The 16365-nt window shown below is 34.9% G+C and overlaps 1 protein-coding gene across 1 annotated transcript in view; it reads right to left on the bottom strand.

The window, feature by feature from the left end:
- Positions 1 to 755: 755 nt before the first annotated feature.
- The window catches only part of ULK4 (unc-51 like kinase 4), a gene marked incomplete at its 3' end in the record, with an annotated part of 22381 nt that continues 6771 nt past the window's right edge, over positions 756 to 16365 (bottom strand). Inside the window, exons 5-16 of the mRNA XM_010022823.1 lie at positions 15413 to 15514; positions 14476 to 14559; positions 13536 to 13611; positions 12832 to 12918; positions 11338 to 11459; positions 11136 to 11205; positions 8686 to 8785; positions 8114 to 8218; positions 6302 to 6362; positions 3874 to 4055; positions 1791 to 1837; positions 756 to 834 (exon numbers count right to left, since the gene is read on the bottom strand). Of these exons, the coding sequence (XP_010021125.1) occupies positions 756 to 834; positions 1791 to 1837; positions 3874 to 4055; positions 6302 to 6362; positions 8114 to 8218; positions 8686 to 8785; positions 11136 to 11205; positions 11338 to 11459; positions 12832 to 12918; positions 13536 to 13611; positions 14476 to 14559; positions 15413 to 15514 (1115 nt within the window). The remainder of the gene's footprint in view (positions 835 to 1790; positions 1838 to 3873; positions 4056 to 6301; positions 6363 to 8113; positions 8219 to 8685; positions 8786 to 11135; positions 11206 to 11337; positions 11460 to 12831; positions 12919 to 13535; positions 13612 to 14475; positions 14560 to 15412; positions 15515 to 16365) is intronic.

Raw genomic sequence — 16365 nt, 5'->3', positions numbered from 1 at the left:
ATAGTTGCTATGTGGGTTTAGCAGTCATTTCTCACATTCAAATACCCATGCCATTCAAATCCTGACTTTACTTCATAAAGTAGAAATAATGTCATATTCACTCTTTAAACAGTCATTAAATAGCAGATTCTGTCAAGTTTACACAATTTGCATGCACGTGTCACATGCAAACAAGGACAGTAAGATCACTTTGATCAGTCTTCTGTTTCACTCAGCTACTGAGCATGCAAAATGAAGAAACAGATTACAAATATTTTCATTCTCCAAAGAAAATTACTTGCCCTTCGTTACATCCATTCTTCAAGAACTCTGAGGAATCTCAAATGAGTCCCATCTCAATTGCTTTTTGGAAAAAAGGATTTCTAAGAATCAATTACACTATTTTATACTAATTATAATAATTACATTTCCAGATAACCAAGTATGTCAATGCTTCTTGTTACACACACAAGCATGAGAAGTATGACAGTGACTACTTCATTTTCTGGAAAGGACAGAAAAAGGCTAGTTCTACCACTGGTGGGTAGTTTTGTAAGATCAGAACCACAGCTACATAGAATAAACTCAGGAGTTTATACATTTAACTAATCAAGTTAATTACATTCCCATATCAAGTTGATTGCATTCCCATTTACACGAGAAAAAAATAAAGCAGGATTCAGAAAAAAACTGTGAAAGTTTCTGCCATAAACAATAAAAACATTAACAAAATTCCCCCCTATCCCCTTCTCCCAAAGAAAATAAAGGAAAGTTACCTCAGAAACAGGTACATTTTCACCAAGTTCAGATGTGTGTAATGCCAGTAAACCAATCAGTCGAGCAACTTTGACACGTCTGCATATCAAATAAAGCAGGTACATAATAACTATTTCAAAGATACCCCAAAAACAATTATGTCTTGTTTATGTTTTACACAGATTGCTAAGGGCATAAAATACTTGAATTGCTATTTACAGCTCATATCTTCCTCTTATAGAATCATAGAATCACAGAACGCTTTGGGTTGGAGGGGACCTTAACTAGTTCCAACCCCCTGCCACAGGCAGGGACACCTTCCACAAGAGCAGGTTGCTCCAAGCCCCTGTGTCCAAGCTGGCATTGAACACTGCCAGGGATGGGGCAGACAGAGCTTCTCTGGGCAACTTGTGCCAGTGTTATTTCAGAATTTCAGTTCAATCCAGCAATAAATTCTTAGATAAGGGCATTTCATTCCTTAAGCACTGAAAAATGCAGATTCTTTAGTTTGTTATGGTCTCACTAATCAGTCATGCTCATGTTCAGTTTTCTTGTAACACAGGAAACCCCTATAGATCACTACAAACTTTTCAGTATAGCTGACGAAACTGAAATTAGATCTGTATCTGCAAATCAGTTTTAAATGTTTCATTAAAGAAAAAGCTGGAATAAAAAAACAAATCAACATTTATGAAACAAACAGCAGAGGGCACTATCGCGTTGGAATATTTCTGGCAGGCATTTAAAAAAGCGATATTTAATTTACCACTATTATGGTATGGGTTGGTTTAGTCAGTGATTTTCAGTAACAGTATTTCATACATTAAATTATATGACTTCTAGATAAATTTTTAGAGGTTTTCTATAATCTTTGGAATATATGAATTCAACGCTGAAAATATTCAGTGTTCTACTATTTATTATCACACTGTCAGTCAGATACCACAACAGTCTGAGAGGCTCAGACACTTAAATATCCTGTTAAAGAACATCTTTAATAAAATTCAGTCATAATTCCTTATTTGAACAAATTAATTGAAAATTAAGTTACTTACATATCCCAGTTGGCGGCTGCACGCAGCTGCTGTATCAATACAGGAAACTGTAATTTAAAGAAGATAAATAGATATTAGTGGATTTTAATGATCTGACACGTCCCAGTGATACACAAAATAAATCAAAATATCAGTAATATCATAGACAAACACTGTAGGTATTGTCCAAACATCGATTAAAAAAAAAAAAAAAAAAAAAAAAAAAAACCCTGAAAGCAAAAATGCAGCACTGTGTACAGTTCTGGTGTCCTCAACATCAGAAGGACATGGAGTTGTTGGAGCAAGTCCAGAGGAGGCCACAAGGATGAGCAGGGGCTGGAGCACCTCCTGTACAAAGACAGGCTGAGAAAGTTGGGGCTGTTCAGCCTCAAGAAGAGAAGCTGCGTGGAGACCTCAGAGCAGCTTCCAGTGACTGAAGGGGGCTACAAGGATGCTGGAGAGGGACTCCTCATCAGGGACTGCAGTGATAGGACAAGGGCTGATGGGTTCAAACTGAAACAGGGGAAGTTCAGGTTAGATCTAAGGCAGAAGTTCTTCCCTGTGAGGGTGCTGAGGCGCTGGCACAGGGTGCCCAGAGCAGCTGTGGCTGCCCCATCCCTGGCAGTGTTCAAGGTCAGGTTGGACACAGGGGCTTGGAGCAACCTGCTCTAGTGTGACGTGTGTCTGCCCATGACAGGGGCTTGGAACTGGTTGATCTCAAGGTCCTTTCCAACCAAATCATTCTATGATTCTATATTCTTGCCTTAAACTGAACTGCTAAACATATACCACAGTGTGTTAAAAAAAAAAAAAGTTTTTATTCATAATGGAGAATACTATACAGAGGGAAAAAAACCTGATACTTTCATTTACAAAGATCATTACATAGTATTACCCAACAACTATTTAATAAATTTATTTTCTGATAATGGACAAAAATAATTGACAAATACTAGAACAATGACTGGACTGCTGACACACATTCAGCCACATAAGAACCAAACTGCATAGTTATTTATTTCTAAAATATTCTGTTAATTGGCAATTTCAGTTACTGAATTCCCATCCCCAAAAATTTTCTCCAGTAATAAAGGAGCAATAAATTCCAGCAATTCTGTTTGCTGTTTTCACATGAGTTCTGTATCAGAAGACCTACATTGCTTCCAACCTGAACGTTCTTCACTGAATTTTTCAGGCAGTGCAATTTTGTCTTTAATATCTCTAGATCCAATGAGGACATGTGTTAGAATATGACTTATATGCAGAAAACAAGGTAGGTAGCTTACTTTTTATTAAATAAACTGAAAAGCACACATCTCAAGATGGCCTCTGTGATGCTTTTACATAATCACAGAATAGTGAGGGTTGGAAAGGACCTTAAAGCTCATCCAGTTCCAACCCCCTGCCATGGGCAGGGACACCTTCCACTGGACCAGGCTGCTCCAAGCCCCTGTGTCCAACCTGGCCTTGAACGGTGCCAGGGATGGAACATATGAGAAGAGTAAGTCTATTTCGCTTCTGCACCATGCAATAACCTGAGAAATATGTTAATCCACTACAGAGGAGACTAGTACAATTGTTTGTCAGGAAGAAAACCTTTCTTGAAAGGTGAAACCACCATTCATGTATATGCTAAATCAGACTCTTCAGAGAACATGCTCACCCTGTGAAGCAGGGCTTAATGAATGTTTTTCTTGCTATTCTTTACAGATATATGGCCAAGTAAAATTGATATAGCAATTCAATCCTTAACTTTTTTCAGTCTTCTCTGTCCTTTAATGATTCACAAAGACTAATGTTTCATCATAATCTACTTCACTCTCCATCAAGGTTAATTTTTAACCCAACCTTTTTACTAATATAACAAATCTATATAAAAATATATCTGAAATCAAAGGAGAAATAATTAGTTTCCCTCAGCTCTTTTATAAAAGCTGACATGGAATTTAGTTGGGGTTTTTTTTTCATTATTTTGTACTTAATTTGTCATATCATTTTTGTCAGTACACCGATGATTTCTTGAAATATAACTAAAAGCAGATGATTTTTGTTACAATGGCAAGTAAGTAAACCGTGTTAATTCCTTCAAAACTTTATTATTTACCAGCTGAGAGTTAATAAGCCTGTTTGCAATTTCCTTGTGGACAGCCACAGTACACAGATAGCACAGTAAGTTCAATTTAGAACGTGCAGCTCCTGTATTCTTCTCGGGAGAACCAAGCAGTAAACATACTCGTTGCAAGAAGTCATTCCAGTCCATGTCCTTCATAGATGATAACTTCTCAGCTAACCATAAGAAGCAAACAAGTAGTTAAAGATAATGGAATTTTGATGATGCTTTAACACACTAGAAAGTAACATCACCATGGATAAACAAGTTCCAAAGTCTTCATCCATTTATCATTTTAGTACTTAAAATATTAAACAAAAATGTTACCTATTCATGTCCGTTGATTATAAAAATCAAAGTAGTAGTAAGAGGAGAAACAAAGCACAAAAATGTAGCAGAGAGCCTCAAAATACTTCTTAAAGCACAACCCCACTAAGGCCTTGGACTTCATTAAAGTAAACATTTATTGGCACTATATTTAGGAAAGGCAGTAGTTGTCTGTAATCATTACTAAGTCTTAATAAGAAACTGCAGTTTCACTAGAGAAAATTTGAGGCCAAATCTAATGAAAGTCAGGAAAATTTCCTCAGAATCAATAAACTGAAAACGTGTATAGGTACTCGTATAGGTAGGCTTCCATCTAGATAAGCCTTAGCAAAGGACACAACACAGAGGACTTCAGAAGGAACATGAAGTCACTAGGATGGTTAACTTAAATCCTGTGGTTCAATTCACTGACCACTGTACATGAATAGATATCTTTCTAAAGACTTCCTTATCAGTCTCAATGGGTAACGTTGCTCTAGAAGCCACACATTCCCTCACTTTTGTTTATTTATTAATATGTAATGACTCTTCATTAGGGACTGTAGCAATATGACAAGGCGTGATGAGTTCAAACTAAAATACGGGAAGTTCAGGTTAGATATAAGGAAGAAGTTCTTCCCTGTGAGGGTGCTGAGGCACTGGCACAGGGTGCCCAGAGAAGTGGTAAATGCTCCAAACCCTGGCAGTGTTCAAGGCCAGGGTAGACAGAGCCTTGGGCAACACAGTCTAGTGTGAGGTGTCTCAGCCCATGCCAGGGGGTTGGAACTAGATGATCTTAAGGTCCTTTCCAACGCAAACCATTCTATGAGTCTATGATTAATATCTTATCTGCCATCCTGAGGTACTCTAGTACGGAATATTTAGAAATATGTCTTTTGTCCTTTACTCCAATTTTACACTAGAGTAATAACACCTACTGATGAAAGCAATCATAATTTACATTCATAAAGGTGAAAAGTGGTTTGGATTTCAGGTATTTATCTTAATTTTTCCATACTGTCTTTAATTCGTTATTGTTTTCAAAGAAACCAAATTTGATGCTGCTCATCAATTAGAATGTTGTCCAGGAAAAAAGCTACAACTCTCAAAATGTTACAAGCACAAAAAACACTGGCCCATCTACAGGCAATAGTTAAACATATCAGAACATCAGTGCAATAATTCAGCTACTTAAATGCAATATGAAATAAAAACTATCCCCCCACCCCTGCCCCAGTCACTTGAATCTTATCATTTTTGCCTAGAACACTAACCAAATGAAAAACACCTTCTACAGTCTTGATTGGGAGACTGCGATACACTGTGTCCTTTTCCAACTTTAAAATTTCTTCAACAAATTAACTCTCTAAAACACACACTTTACAGAAAGAAAAAGGAACTTTTTTATCTAGGAAGAGATGCTATATGAATTCTAGGATTACATATCTGGCTGTAAGCACAGTAAAGTGTAATAATACTTCCTTATATAGACCAGAGGAAATTTTCCAAGGGGAAGAAACATTAGACTCATGACAATGAAGAGCCTTTTGTTTTCAAAAATAACAACAGCCTTTCTAGACATTAAAAACTAACAACAACAAAACAAACTCCAAACTCTCTCTTTTGGAACATGATTCCCATAACATTTCATGATTAAAGGTAGCACTGTCAAGGCTGCCTAGATTACAGCTGATCAACACTGCATATTTCAAGATCCTTTTTTCATTTGCTTTTCCATCTTTGCCAAATTCTAATCTATTTGGTTGAATATCGCAGTTGGAATATCTCAGTTATTTACAAAAAATAACATGGGAAAAACCACATTATTTTTCCCCAAACTTAAACAGTGTTGACTCTCTCATTTTAATAGCTTTTGAGCATGGGCTTGTTACTGAAGAAGGCAGAAAAGAAAAGAAGGGCATAGGACTGTCTGCACTTAAAAAGTCTACTCAAAATTGGTCTAGCCAAAAATATTACAACCTCAGTTTCAGGAAAGTTCCGAGTTCTGCAACTGTGACAGTTTATCATCTACAGAGGGAGGCTACAGGTTCTGGGATAGCAAGTTGTAACATCGTATGAAGGAAATGAAGTTTCAACAACTTCAGCAGATCTATACCTGAATATGTTGGTATATATGAAGTTTTCAAGTCAAATCTAACTGGTACTTGCTTCATTATCTGGAAAAATAAGTAGACATATTACAACTGATTGTAATACATTTCTGGAAATCTCTTAGTAGTTGAACATGCAAACACAAAGATGCAAAAATTGTACAGGATGCCATACAGTAAATACACATATATATATATATATGCTAGATCATTCTAGAATATTAAAAGTGATTATTAGCACCAACTAATCATTCATAAGGTGTTGGGGTTTTTTCTCCCCACATCATTTTCTGATGGATGGCTGCCCAGTGACTGAGCATTTGAGTGTGATTTTCAGTAACTAAGGCATACAAAAAAAGGTAACTGTATACTGGAATTTAGCCTTTGACAGACAAAGCCTAGCTGTAACTAGAGAGCTGTTTGCTAAAAAAGGTCTTTAACTCCACAGATCTGCAGAACAAACGGAAATTTTAGAAGCTGACATTTCAGCTTTTAAAATTCTGCCAGCATCTAGCAAATCCCTTTCCAGGAAATTAAATTGCAAGCTTTTCAGCTTTACCAGGTGTCAGTATCATCCTTTTGTCTGCAGATTGCCAAGTATGCAGTGACTTGGAATTTAGTGGGCTATTTTGCATTAATTCCGAGTCTGGCCTTGCATAGCAAGCAGATTAGTCTCCATGTGCACATTAGTATGTACGCTTACCCCTAATCTCATCTCTTCTAGTAAGAAGAGAAGCAGTGAAGGGCTTTGTGGAGGAGTCCTCAGACTGAACTGAGAATTTGGAGAGATGGCATAATTCAAATGCATAATTACCTTTGAAATTCTACACTGGCAACAACGTGCTCCAAACATATTAAAACATTATTGTTGGGTAGTTTCTTTATCTAACTGTGAAAGATTCTTACGTTTGAAAGTGTTAGGATTTCTATTAAAACAAACAAAAGAATGGTTATACTAAAGCAATACAGCAACTAAAAGCTGTGAAGAGATTCTTAACAAACTGAGGCTCCCTTCCAATGACATATGTTGCATTTCCAGCATCTGACACTTACTTAGTCAAGTTGCTAAAGTGACTTCAATTTCTTTTGCACAGAAATAAAAGGAATAAAGTGGGGGTCTTGCCTATTATTCCTTCTACCAATACCACACATGTGCTCATGCACGCACATTAAATTATCATTGTAGTGCAGAACTCTGATTCTTTTTTAGTCTTCCCTCTGCTGTCAAGCAAGTGTCAGTCTCTGCTGAAGAGAATCATCATAAACTGTTATCACATTAGAATCCATATGACTTCAACTGGATGGACATTTCTTGTAACTTCAGGTCTCCTTTTCCAGAGAAAATAAGTTTGTATTTACGAGAAACATTATCATATCTGAAGTTTGAAGAGTAAAAGAAGTTATTCTATAAGGGTCTAACTCCTAACCTAGGCGGCTTCATAGATGGCCTTATTTCGAGTATACCAAGACACAGTTCTGTTTGTGTTCATTTAAGTAACAGATATCAAAGCAAGTTATCAGAAAACAAACCTACAAAAGCACTGAACACTGCATTTAGTAACTTCTATTTCTTGTAAGACATTAAATAATGTTAGCATTCAATCCCAAAATAACTCAGTTCTCCAAATTAACAACCCAATAGGATTATAAAAGATCGCCAAAAAAGACTGCACGAGATCTTGCCAGATGACTGGGTGGAACTGCTTTAAAATGAGAATTATGAAATACAGGAAAGGTGTTTCACCCTGCTTAAAGATTTAGCTGCAAAAACAGCCTCACTCACAAGTTTCTGAATCTTATATTTGATTTTGCTCTACCTTTGGATTGTCAATGATTGGTGTTATGATAAGATCAGATTCAGTGTAAATGAGCTCTTTCAGTGTTGACTCCATATCCTGCTGACTTGAGCATGTATTTTTAGCCTAAAAGAAAAAGAAAGTTTTTGTAACAAAAAAAGTATATGTTTATTCCTAACGTATTTCCTATCAACATTATATCACACAGTTTGGCCATGCAAACAACATAATCTAAATTACTTGTTGTTTATATAGTAGCAGATAGGGCCAGCTAAGAATTATGATACAGAAACATGTTAGAAGAAAAAGCACCAAGTCCAAAAAGAAAGACTAAGAAAAAAAGAAGACAGCATTATCCCTTTTATACAGTGGGCAAAAAAAAGGAGACTAAGCATCTTTAACCCTTACAACTGAAGTTCTGCAAATTTGTTTTCTCTTTTTTTTTTCCAAATGACTTGCACACTGTAGGAACTGCTTTCCTTTTATAATTATGGAAGGACAGAGAAAAAAAAAAAGTGACTTTACCACAGATTCCAGGCTAAAATTCTAACTCTAAAGATATCACCACCCTTTAATACCCTTTTTCTACTCACCTTTTTCAAGCACGAATCTCTTTGTGGAGAATTCTGGACTGGGACAGTAGTAGCATCACTTACTTCTACTACAGTGCTAGTTCTAGGTGTGGGACGAGAACTTAGAAGAAAGAACGATAAATAGATAAATAAACAAAGAGTACAGATTAAGTTCCACTGCAAACTACTTTTTTATCGCTTTTTGGAAACTTTCACACTATGCAGTAATCTTCCAAAGCTGACAAACATAAATAATGCTTTGCCTGATCCATCAACTGGACATGAACATCCTGCTTTTAAATATGTCCTGACAAGGTTAGGATTTGTTTGTCAGTTAGAATTGAGAAGGGACTTGGTGACTTCTTTTTGTTGTTGTTAAATGAATGTAATTTGATTATTTTCTCACCCACAGTCACTCTCCAAAATGGATCCTAAATTATCATTATCTTAATTCTTAATAACAAACAGCATACAAGAATTAACCTGACAAAAAAATTGCTAATTTATTTTATGCTATTCTCTTCTGACTCACAGCTCCTGCCTAGGTAATGAGAATTAAAAACTGCCTGAATCTCATTTATGAAAGTGAAATGGGTTTACTTTACAGTTTTCCTTTAAAAGAATCCTGTCTGCTAATCAGAAAATAAAGAGAAACCTGAATTTTACATATTTGCAGTTTTCATAAAGCTGCAAGTGAACTTGCTTTTTGTAGTATGCGTTAATTTAAATCAAATTGTTTCAAATCAACTTCAGAATTCTTAAAATTGGCAGGCCAGGATACTAATTTAATCAACTTGAAATGAATATGGGTTTTTGATTAGCAGAAAGTAATATACACATTTAGTTGCAATTCAGTTTATTAGAAAAAGCAACTAAATTAAAAATACAAACACCACACAAAATTAAAGATACACATGAAAATCAATGATCAAATGACTAACATAGTTATTAGTCTTATTCTTTTCAGAAGACACCTTTTATCTATTTTCAACAGGAAGTTACATTTAAAGAGCACAGTGAAGGAATATCTACTAGCTAGATAAAACTACACAAAATGTCCTAATTCTTATGGTAAAAAACATATCAGGATCTGCTTGGAAGTTTAAGCAGTCTTATTTCCTAAACAAAGAATATACGATTTCTAGCTAGGAGGCTGAACAAATTATTCTATGTTCCCACGTGCTTCAAAACATGTAGATTTGTTAAATATTTTTTCCCTCAACCTAATTTGCTTTCATATGCATTGGAGATAGAGAAAATCGTTCCTACTTTTCCAGTTCTGAGCTGGTTTCTCAGTTTAAAACAAGACAAGTTATTAGTGAATCAGTTGAAATAAGTAAGATCTATTCCCTTCACACATGTAGAAGAAGCTACTGCTGTTAAAAGCTGATTAACCACTCCTGCAGCTAAGTAAATCTTGGTGCCAGGTCTGCAGCTTCCTTTCACTGAAATGTTTTAAAACTCCAGTAGGTAACACATGCAGCTTTGAGAACTTAAATCATTGAAGAAAAGAGAATTTCATAAAGTAATTATAAAAAATTTGCGTTATATTTCAAACTTTGTATTAAATAGATGTACTTATGTTGTTAAATATACTGGGTTGTTTTTTTTAATAGTCTCATGATATGATTTGGATTACATGGTGTTATATGAAGTGTTTGTAATGCCACTGTAGCCTTTCTTTCCTGAAAACTGCTAAAGCAAATAGCAAATGCTATTTTAAATTACTAATAGTACAGCTTTAGCTGTGATGACAGAAGTTGTAATTGAGATGAGAAGTAATCCTTTAATAAAAGCAACTGAAATAACTAGAAAAGTAGATACACTATCAGGTACAAAAATCCTCTTTCAGGTTATGCGAGAAGCTTGAAAAAGTATTTAATTTGAAACTGGAATATTTCTGCTTGATGACAATAAGAACAACATCTATTTTACTAGATAATCTTCTTGGCTTGAAAGCTAGTATAGGATCAGGCTTCAACTAAAACAAACCACTGTTAAACCAATCACTAGCTTTTATTTAATACCTTGCAGTACTTAATAGATTGCTACCAATAGCTTCTGATGAAAAGCTGAAGGAAGAATTTACTAGGGGATCTAAAGCTGAACGCTTATTCTTGTGTATTTAAAGTAAGCATATTCAAAGCATATTCTCATATATATGAAGTAAGAAGGCAAGCATGTTCTTAATATGTTTTTCTGTTTAGACAGACAGCTAAGATATGGAAAGACTTCCAAAATCCAGTGTAATAAAGCCAGAAAAGCATTGCTTTAACTACACACATTGCTTTCACAGCTTTTCAAAGATGTCTTAATATTAAACTGGTGATAAAATAATTCAAAAGGTGACACACTAACAAAACATTACAAACTGAATAATAAAATAATAAATTAAAAGACAGGAGAAAAAACAAACAAACCAACCACACAAGGTTTTCAGGGTTTTCTAATTGTTCTTTAGGTTTTCATACCTGAGAAGAAATATGGATTCATTTGATTCACCATCAGCCACATTTTTGGGGCGCAATTCCAGCTGAGTTTCTGTTGAAACGAGAATATGAACTTGCATTCAGAAGTTTAAAAAACACGTAAGAATAGGGAATAAGGCTGTTGGCAAGACTGACAAAATTAACAGGACAAAATAATTCAAAATAACATCATCAACAATATTACCTATTTTAAAAGAATCTCTTGGTAGATTATCTGCTGTTGAGGATGAAATGTTATCTTGATTTTTAGGAGTATCCACTGGTTCTTTAGCACTCCAAGACACTGATGACTCTCTGTCTTCACTGCTGTATAATAAAAGATACTAATTACATAGATTAATCTAAAAAAAAAAAAAAAAAAAAAAGAAAGAAAAAAGATCATATCCATTATTTGTTGCAATTATTAAAATGCAGTTTAGCTGGCATTGTCTAGAACACAATACTATTGAAATATTATATACATACTTTTTATATTAGCAAGGGCAATGATGAAAAATAAGTTTATAGCAAATGACTTGGAGAACAACAAAAATTCTTTAGCTCCCTCAGTAGAACTTGCATGAAAGAAATTAGAAAAGTTAAATTATTACCCCATAATACCAGAGCTATAAAGCTTTAAAAGCTTTAGAGACCATTCAGTCTTCACAGATGAAAGTCAGAAGAAACCTACTTCTAACAAAGAAATCTGTAGCCTATATTAAGATCAATAAGAACTACATTTTGCGTCACGATTCACATGTCACATTTAATTGCAAGTTTATTGATTTTGGTTGTTTGGGGTTTTTAATATAGCCCTCTATTATTCACATGGAACTGGGTCAAATAACTTTCCTGAAGGCCAGCCAGGACATCAAACCCACATTGTGAAGAAAATACATGGATCCATATTTAAGAAAATACTGAGCTTCTTTTGCGTATCCATCCTGTGTCCTACATTTGCCATATTAGTCTAAGAGCACAAACCTCAGCAAGTATTTCAGAAGCACTAGAAATCCCTCAAGAGTAAGGTCAAATAGCTCAATATTTTGTAAGAGATCAAGATACTTCTGATTCTCTGACAATTCCTCAAAAACGATGACTGTGGTGGAGGTTAACATAAGTCCGCTAAAATCTTGATGAAATTCTTACTTCGTGGTATAAACTATACATCCTGACTTCTTACCTGCCTTGGTGGCAAAAGCAGTGTTAAAATTAACAGGCAAAGAGCCTAGAATAAATATTAGCAACAAAAATACTGCAACACTGGGATCAGAAACAGGTATTAAACAACACAAGAGAATGTTAAAATAGACAGAAAACAGAAACATTCAGCATTCTAAAAGAATGCTATTTTCACATTAGTGCCTTAGATTGGAACCTGAAGTATCTTTCAAATATTTAGAACAAAAGAACAAAAAAATAACACTAAATATCCTAATTCAAAATTTAAAAAAACAAACAAAAAAAACCAAAGCCAGCAAGGTAACAGGAGGTTTGAAGAAGCCTAACTTTTCAACACATAGAACATATTTTCTCAAAAGGTTTGTTTTTTTTCTGCATACATAACAGGAGGAAGGAGTCTCTTGAAAGCAAACAGTGTAATATACTAACAGGATGATACAATTCCTAAGCATCCAAAACTGTTCACTGTTTTTTTGCTTGTATTTACTAAAAGAAGTCTTCCTTGAAAATCCAGTACCTTGAGCATGTGTCTGCAGAATCACCACCACAATGGCTAAGGGATCCTTTCCAGAACGGATGCTGCAATAGGTCTGTCCAATTCAGCCTTTTGAAAAGCAACAAATAAATTCAAAAAGCAGTGGCAAAGTACAGCTCCAGAGAGATACCAGACTAGGTTTTGAACCCAGTGACACTACAGAGCAATTAAACCAGTTGTTTGCTTTTATTTGATCAACAGGTAAGTTTTCTTATGGGATAAACTTTTTGCCTCAAATCAGAATGGCTCATTCAGGCAAGACAGAGGTATGAGACCGAGAATGAAGGAAACTGCATAGCCAATCTCCACACATTCATTAGCTGAGCTACCCTATGAATTATAATCTCATGTTATTTAACAATATGACTATATCAGCTATAAATCAAAGCCTCATAAAATAGATGTGCCCATTGCTCTGGAAAAACAAAGCCACCCAATTTTAAAACTGCCTGTTACAAAGTTATCTATTTAGCACCAACTACAAAAATACAAAGGTATACTTAATCAAAATATTGATTCTGTATGTTTTCATAGAAGAAAAAGCACAACTTGCTCTTTTATACAAGGGATGAAGTAATTTTTGCATTCTTTGTCATCTACAAAATACTACACATGCAGTACCATATCAATTTCTCCAGAGGTGAAAAAGCACAATATAAACAACTGCCATGGATTAGACAGTTTACCTTTTCTGAGGATCCTTTTGAAGCAACCCATAAAGCAAACTAACGAACTCAGCAGAAGGTTTGTGAAAAGCAGAACCTGTAAATAGAAGCACCACAGGAGATAAGCGTTTGGCAGCAGAAACAACCATCACAAAATGTAGATCAAATCATTATCTACAGATCACGCTAAAGTGCCTTTTTAACAGTAATTTAATCCAAAAAAATCTGAATGTATGAAAAATCTTAAATGTACACTCTTTGCATTTCAAAGGATCCTAAAAAAACCCAATGCCCCCAAAGGCAAAAATCCCACCAATACTCAGTCACCAAACTAAAACTGTTTTCATATTAAAAAAAGCACTCTCCAATTATCATATAACTATTACCAAAAAATAAAGCAGTGTCAAAATCTGCTTAAATTGCAATTAAATTTCCCCCAACAATGATAATTTTAAGAGGACCATTGTTGTACCCCATTATACAAGAGAGGCTTCCAAAGTTCTTATTTAACTGAGACTCTACTTCTAAGAACTCAGAACTATGAAATGCACTTTATTCACTTGGAAAGCAAAATCTCTTTTGTATTTGAAACAAACAACAGCAGTTTTAATTCGACTGGTCATTGTTTTCAGTACATTACTATGAACTGAGAAGAGCCACTACTATTTAAGGGTCCCTAGGCATATCACTTATGCCCAGTATGACCAAGATAAAAATTCCAACCCAGAAAGTAGATTTACTTTTCATTCTTAATACTAAATGCTATGTCTGTCTGTCAAAAGGGAAATAGGCATTCATCACTAACAGGGAGAAACTTCTTATCAGAGGAAGGCAGTGCTAACATTTGGACAGCTAACAGATTCCTGCAATCAGCCTCAGAATAAATAGTGCAAAACAAGACTTTAACTTTCTAAGTATTATTCTGATTTGATTCATTTAATAATAACAGAATAACAATAACCATTCGGTGTAGGTGGCAACGGATCTTCATATAATATCTTTTCAATTAATTCAGAAAAGCTGTCTGAGAAGAACGGTGGTCTTCCTACAAACGAACAGAAGTATGGTTCACAGATTAGGCAGATTTCAAAATGGCTGTTAGGTGCAATGATACGATGAGCTCATTTTTTTTAAGGAAACATCCAAAGAAATAAACACTCTCCGCCTGAATTTTATTTATCAAGTTCTTTTGTCAATTTAAATACAAACCCTTGAATTAAATTTTCCTACCATGAACAGCAAAAGAGATCACAGACAGAAAAGACACCAAAAAGACGGAGGTCATCATGATAGCCCTGTATGTATCAGCAATGAGACAAAACCAGCAGAAGATCTAGGCAGAAATCTCAGTATCTGTGGAACTATGTTGCTCCAAGAGATCAGTGTATTATTTAAGACTTCAGAAGGTTGTACTGTAATTCTTTTCTGTGATTAAATTCTCCTTCCAGCTGCAGCCAATGCCAATGTGTAGATAAAGTACACACTTTATCTGCAGGAAACCAAATGACTCTAGTTTTGAAAGAGAAAACTGTTTCACTAGTATAAAGGTCAAAATAATGCACCCAGGATGTATTACTGAGGAAATGAAAAACATTACACTGTCAGAATTCAAGGTCTGCTATAATTTTAAATCTCAGTCTTTAAACAATACTTGTTGGTTAGTATTATAAGATTTAGATCACAGTCAAAAGGTCAACTTAACAGTATTACATCACTTAATTACTTGATAAGGACCATTCTGTTTAAGTACAGTTAGTACAGTCTTCAAGAAATCTTTAAAACCTGTCTTAAGTTTTTCTATGTCTTAACTTCCCTAGAAAGTCAACATGCATTTACTCTGGGGCCACAACCTATGCTTCCATTATCACAGATATTAAATAGATACACAAACTTACAACCTGAGAACATTTCATACAGGATACATCCCAAGGACCACAGATCACTGGCTTTGGAGAAGTCTTCTCCCTTTATTGCTTCTGGAGCTGCATATAATGGAAAGCCTACAAAACACAGCACACGTAATGCACTTTGATCATTCACTCAGCATTTATCCTGTTCAACACTTCAATCTTTGTCTCCACACTTAAGTGAGAGAGAGATGATCTTCACTTAGTATAAGAAAACTAAGTTTTACTCTAAGTAGTTTCAAATGAACTTCTCTCCCTTTACTGAATTATGTAGGATTACATACACTATTTTGTTGATTATTTCACTTCTATTAACCAAGGTGATTTGTGTTACACTTTTGTAACACAGCGATTAATGCAAAGAATGTTTTGATATGCCTTGACAGCCTCCAGAACCAAGTAAATTGAGCAGAATGGTAAACCAACATCATTCTCACATAGTAGCAATAATTATGCTACATCAGCTTTGGTGGTGGTTTTTTGTTTGTTTTCAAAAGCTAGCCCAAGACAGAAACCTTCATGAAATTAGAAAATTGATACAAAACTAAGGTCGCTAGACAAGTAGATCGCTGATCAAAACTAGTTATAGCTATATGCCCACTAAAACACTACGAAAACATCACGTCAAATTATAACAGCTTATTTACAAAACCTTTTTTGTCTTAATATAGAAAAAGAAATATGCAGTTTCCATTTTGACAGTAGTTCCCATCTAAACACTGATTCAGTTCTCAAAAATCTCTTCAAAAATTACACAAACTCAGCAGAAGTGTCAAATCCACAGTCCTTTAAAAAGTTTATTTTGGACTCTTTTGTTCTTGGGTTTTAAGTAACAAAAGGTCATTAGCCACACACATCAAAACAGCTCTTCTGAAAGGCAACAGGAAAGAGATTAGATTGGTATTTCTTCCTGAATAAAGATCTCTCTAAAGGTCTTGTATTTC

This window comes from Nestor notabilis, unplaced genomic scaffold (genome assembly GCF_000696875.1).
Source record: "Nestor notabilis isolate BGI_N333 unplaced genomic scaffold, ASM69687v1 scaffold20659, whole genome shotgun sequence".
Classification (NCBI taxonomy): domain Eukaryota; kingdom Metazoa; phylum Chordata; class Aves; order Psittaciformes; family Psittacidae; genus Nestor; species Nestor notabilis.
Note: the sequence above shows the minus strand (reverse complement) of the source record. Positions and strands in the feature narration are given on the sequence as shown.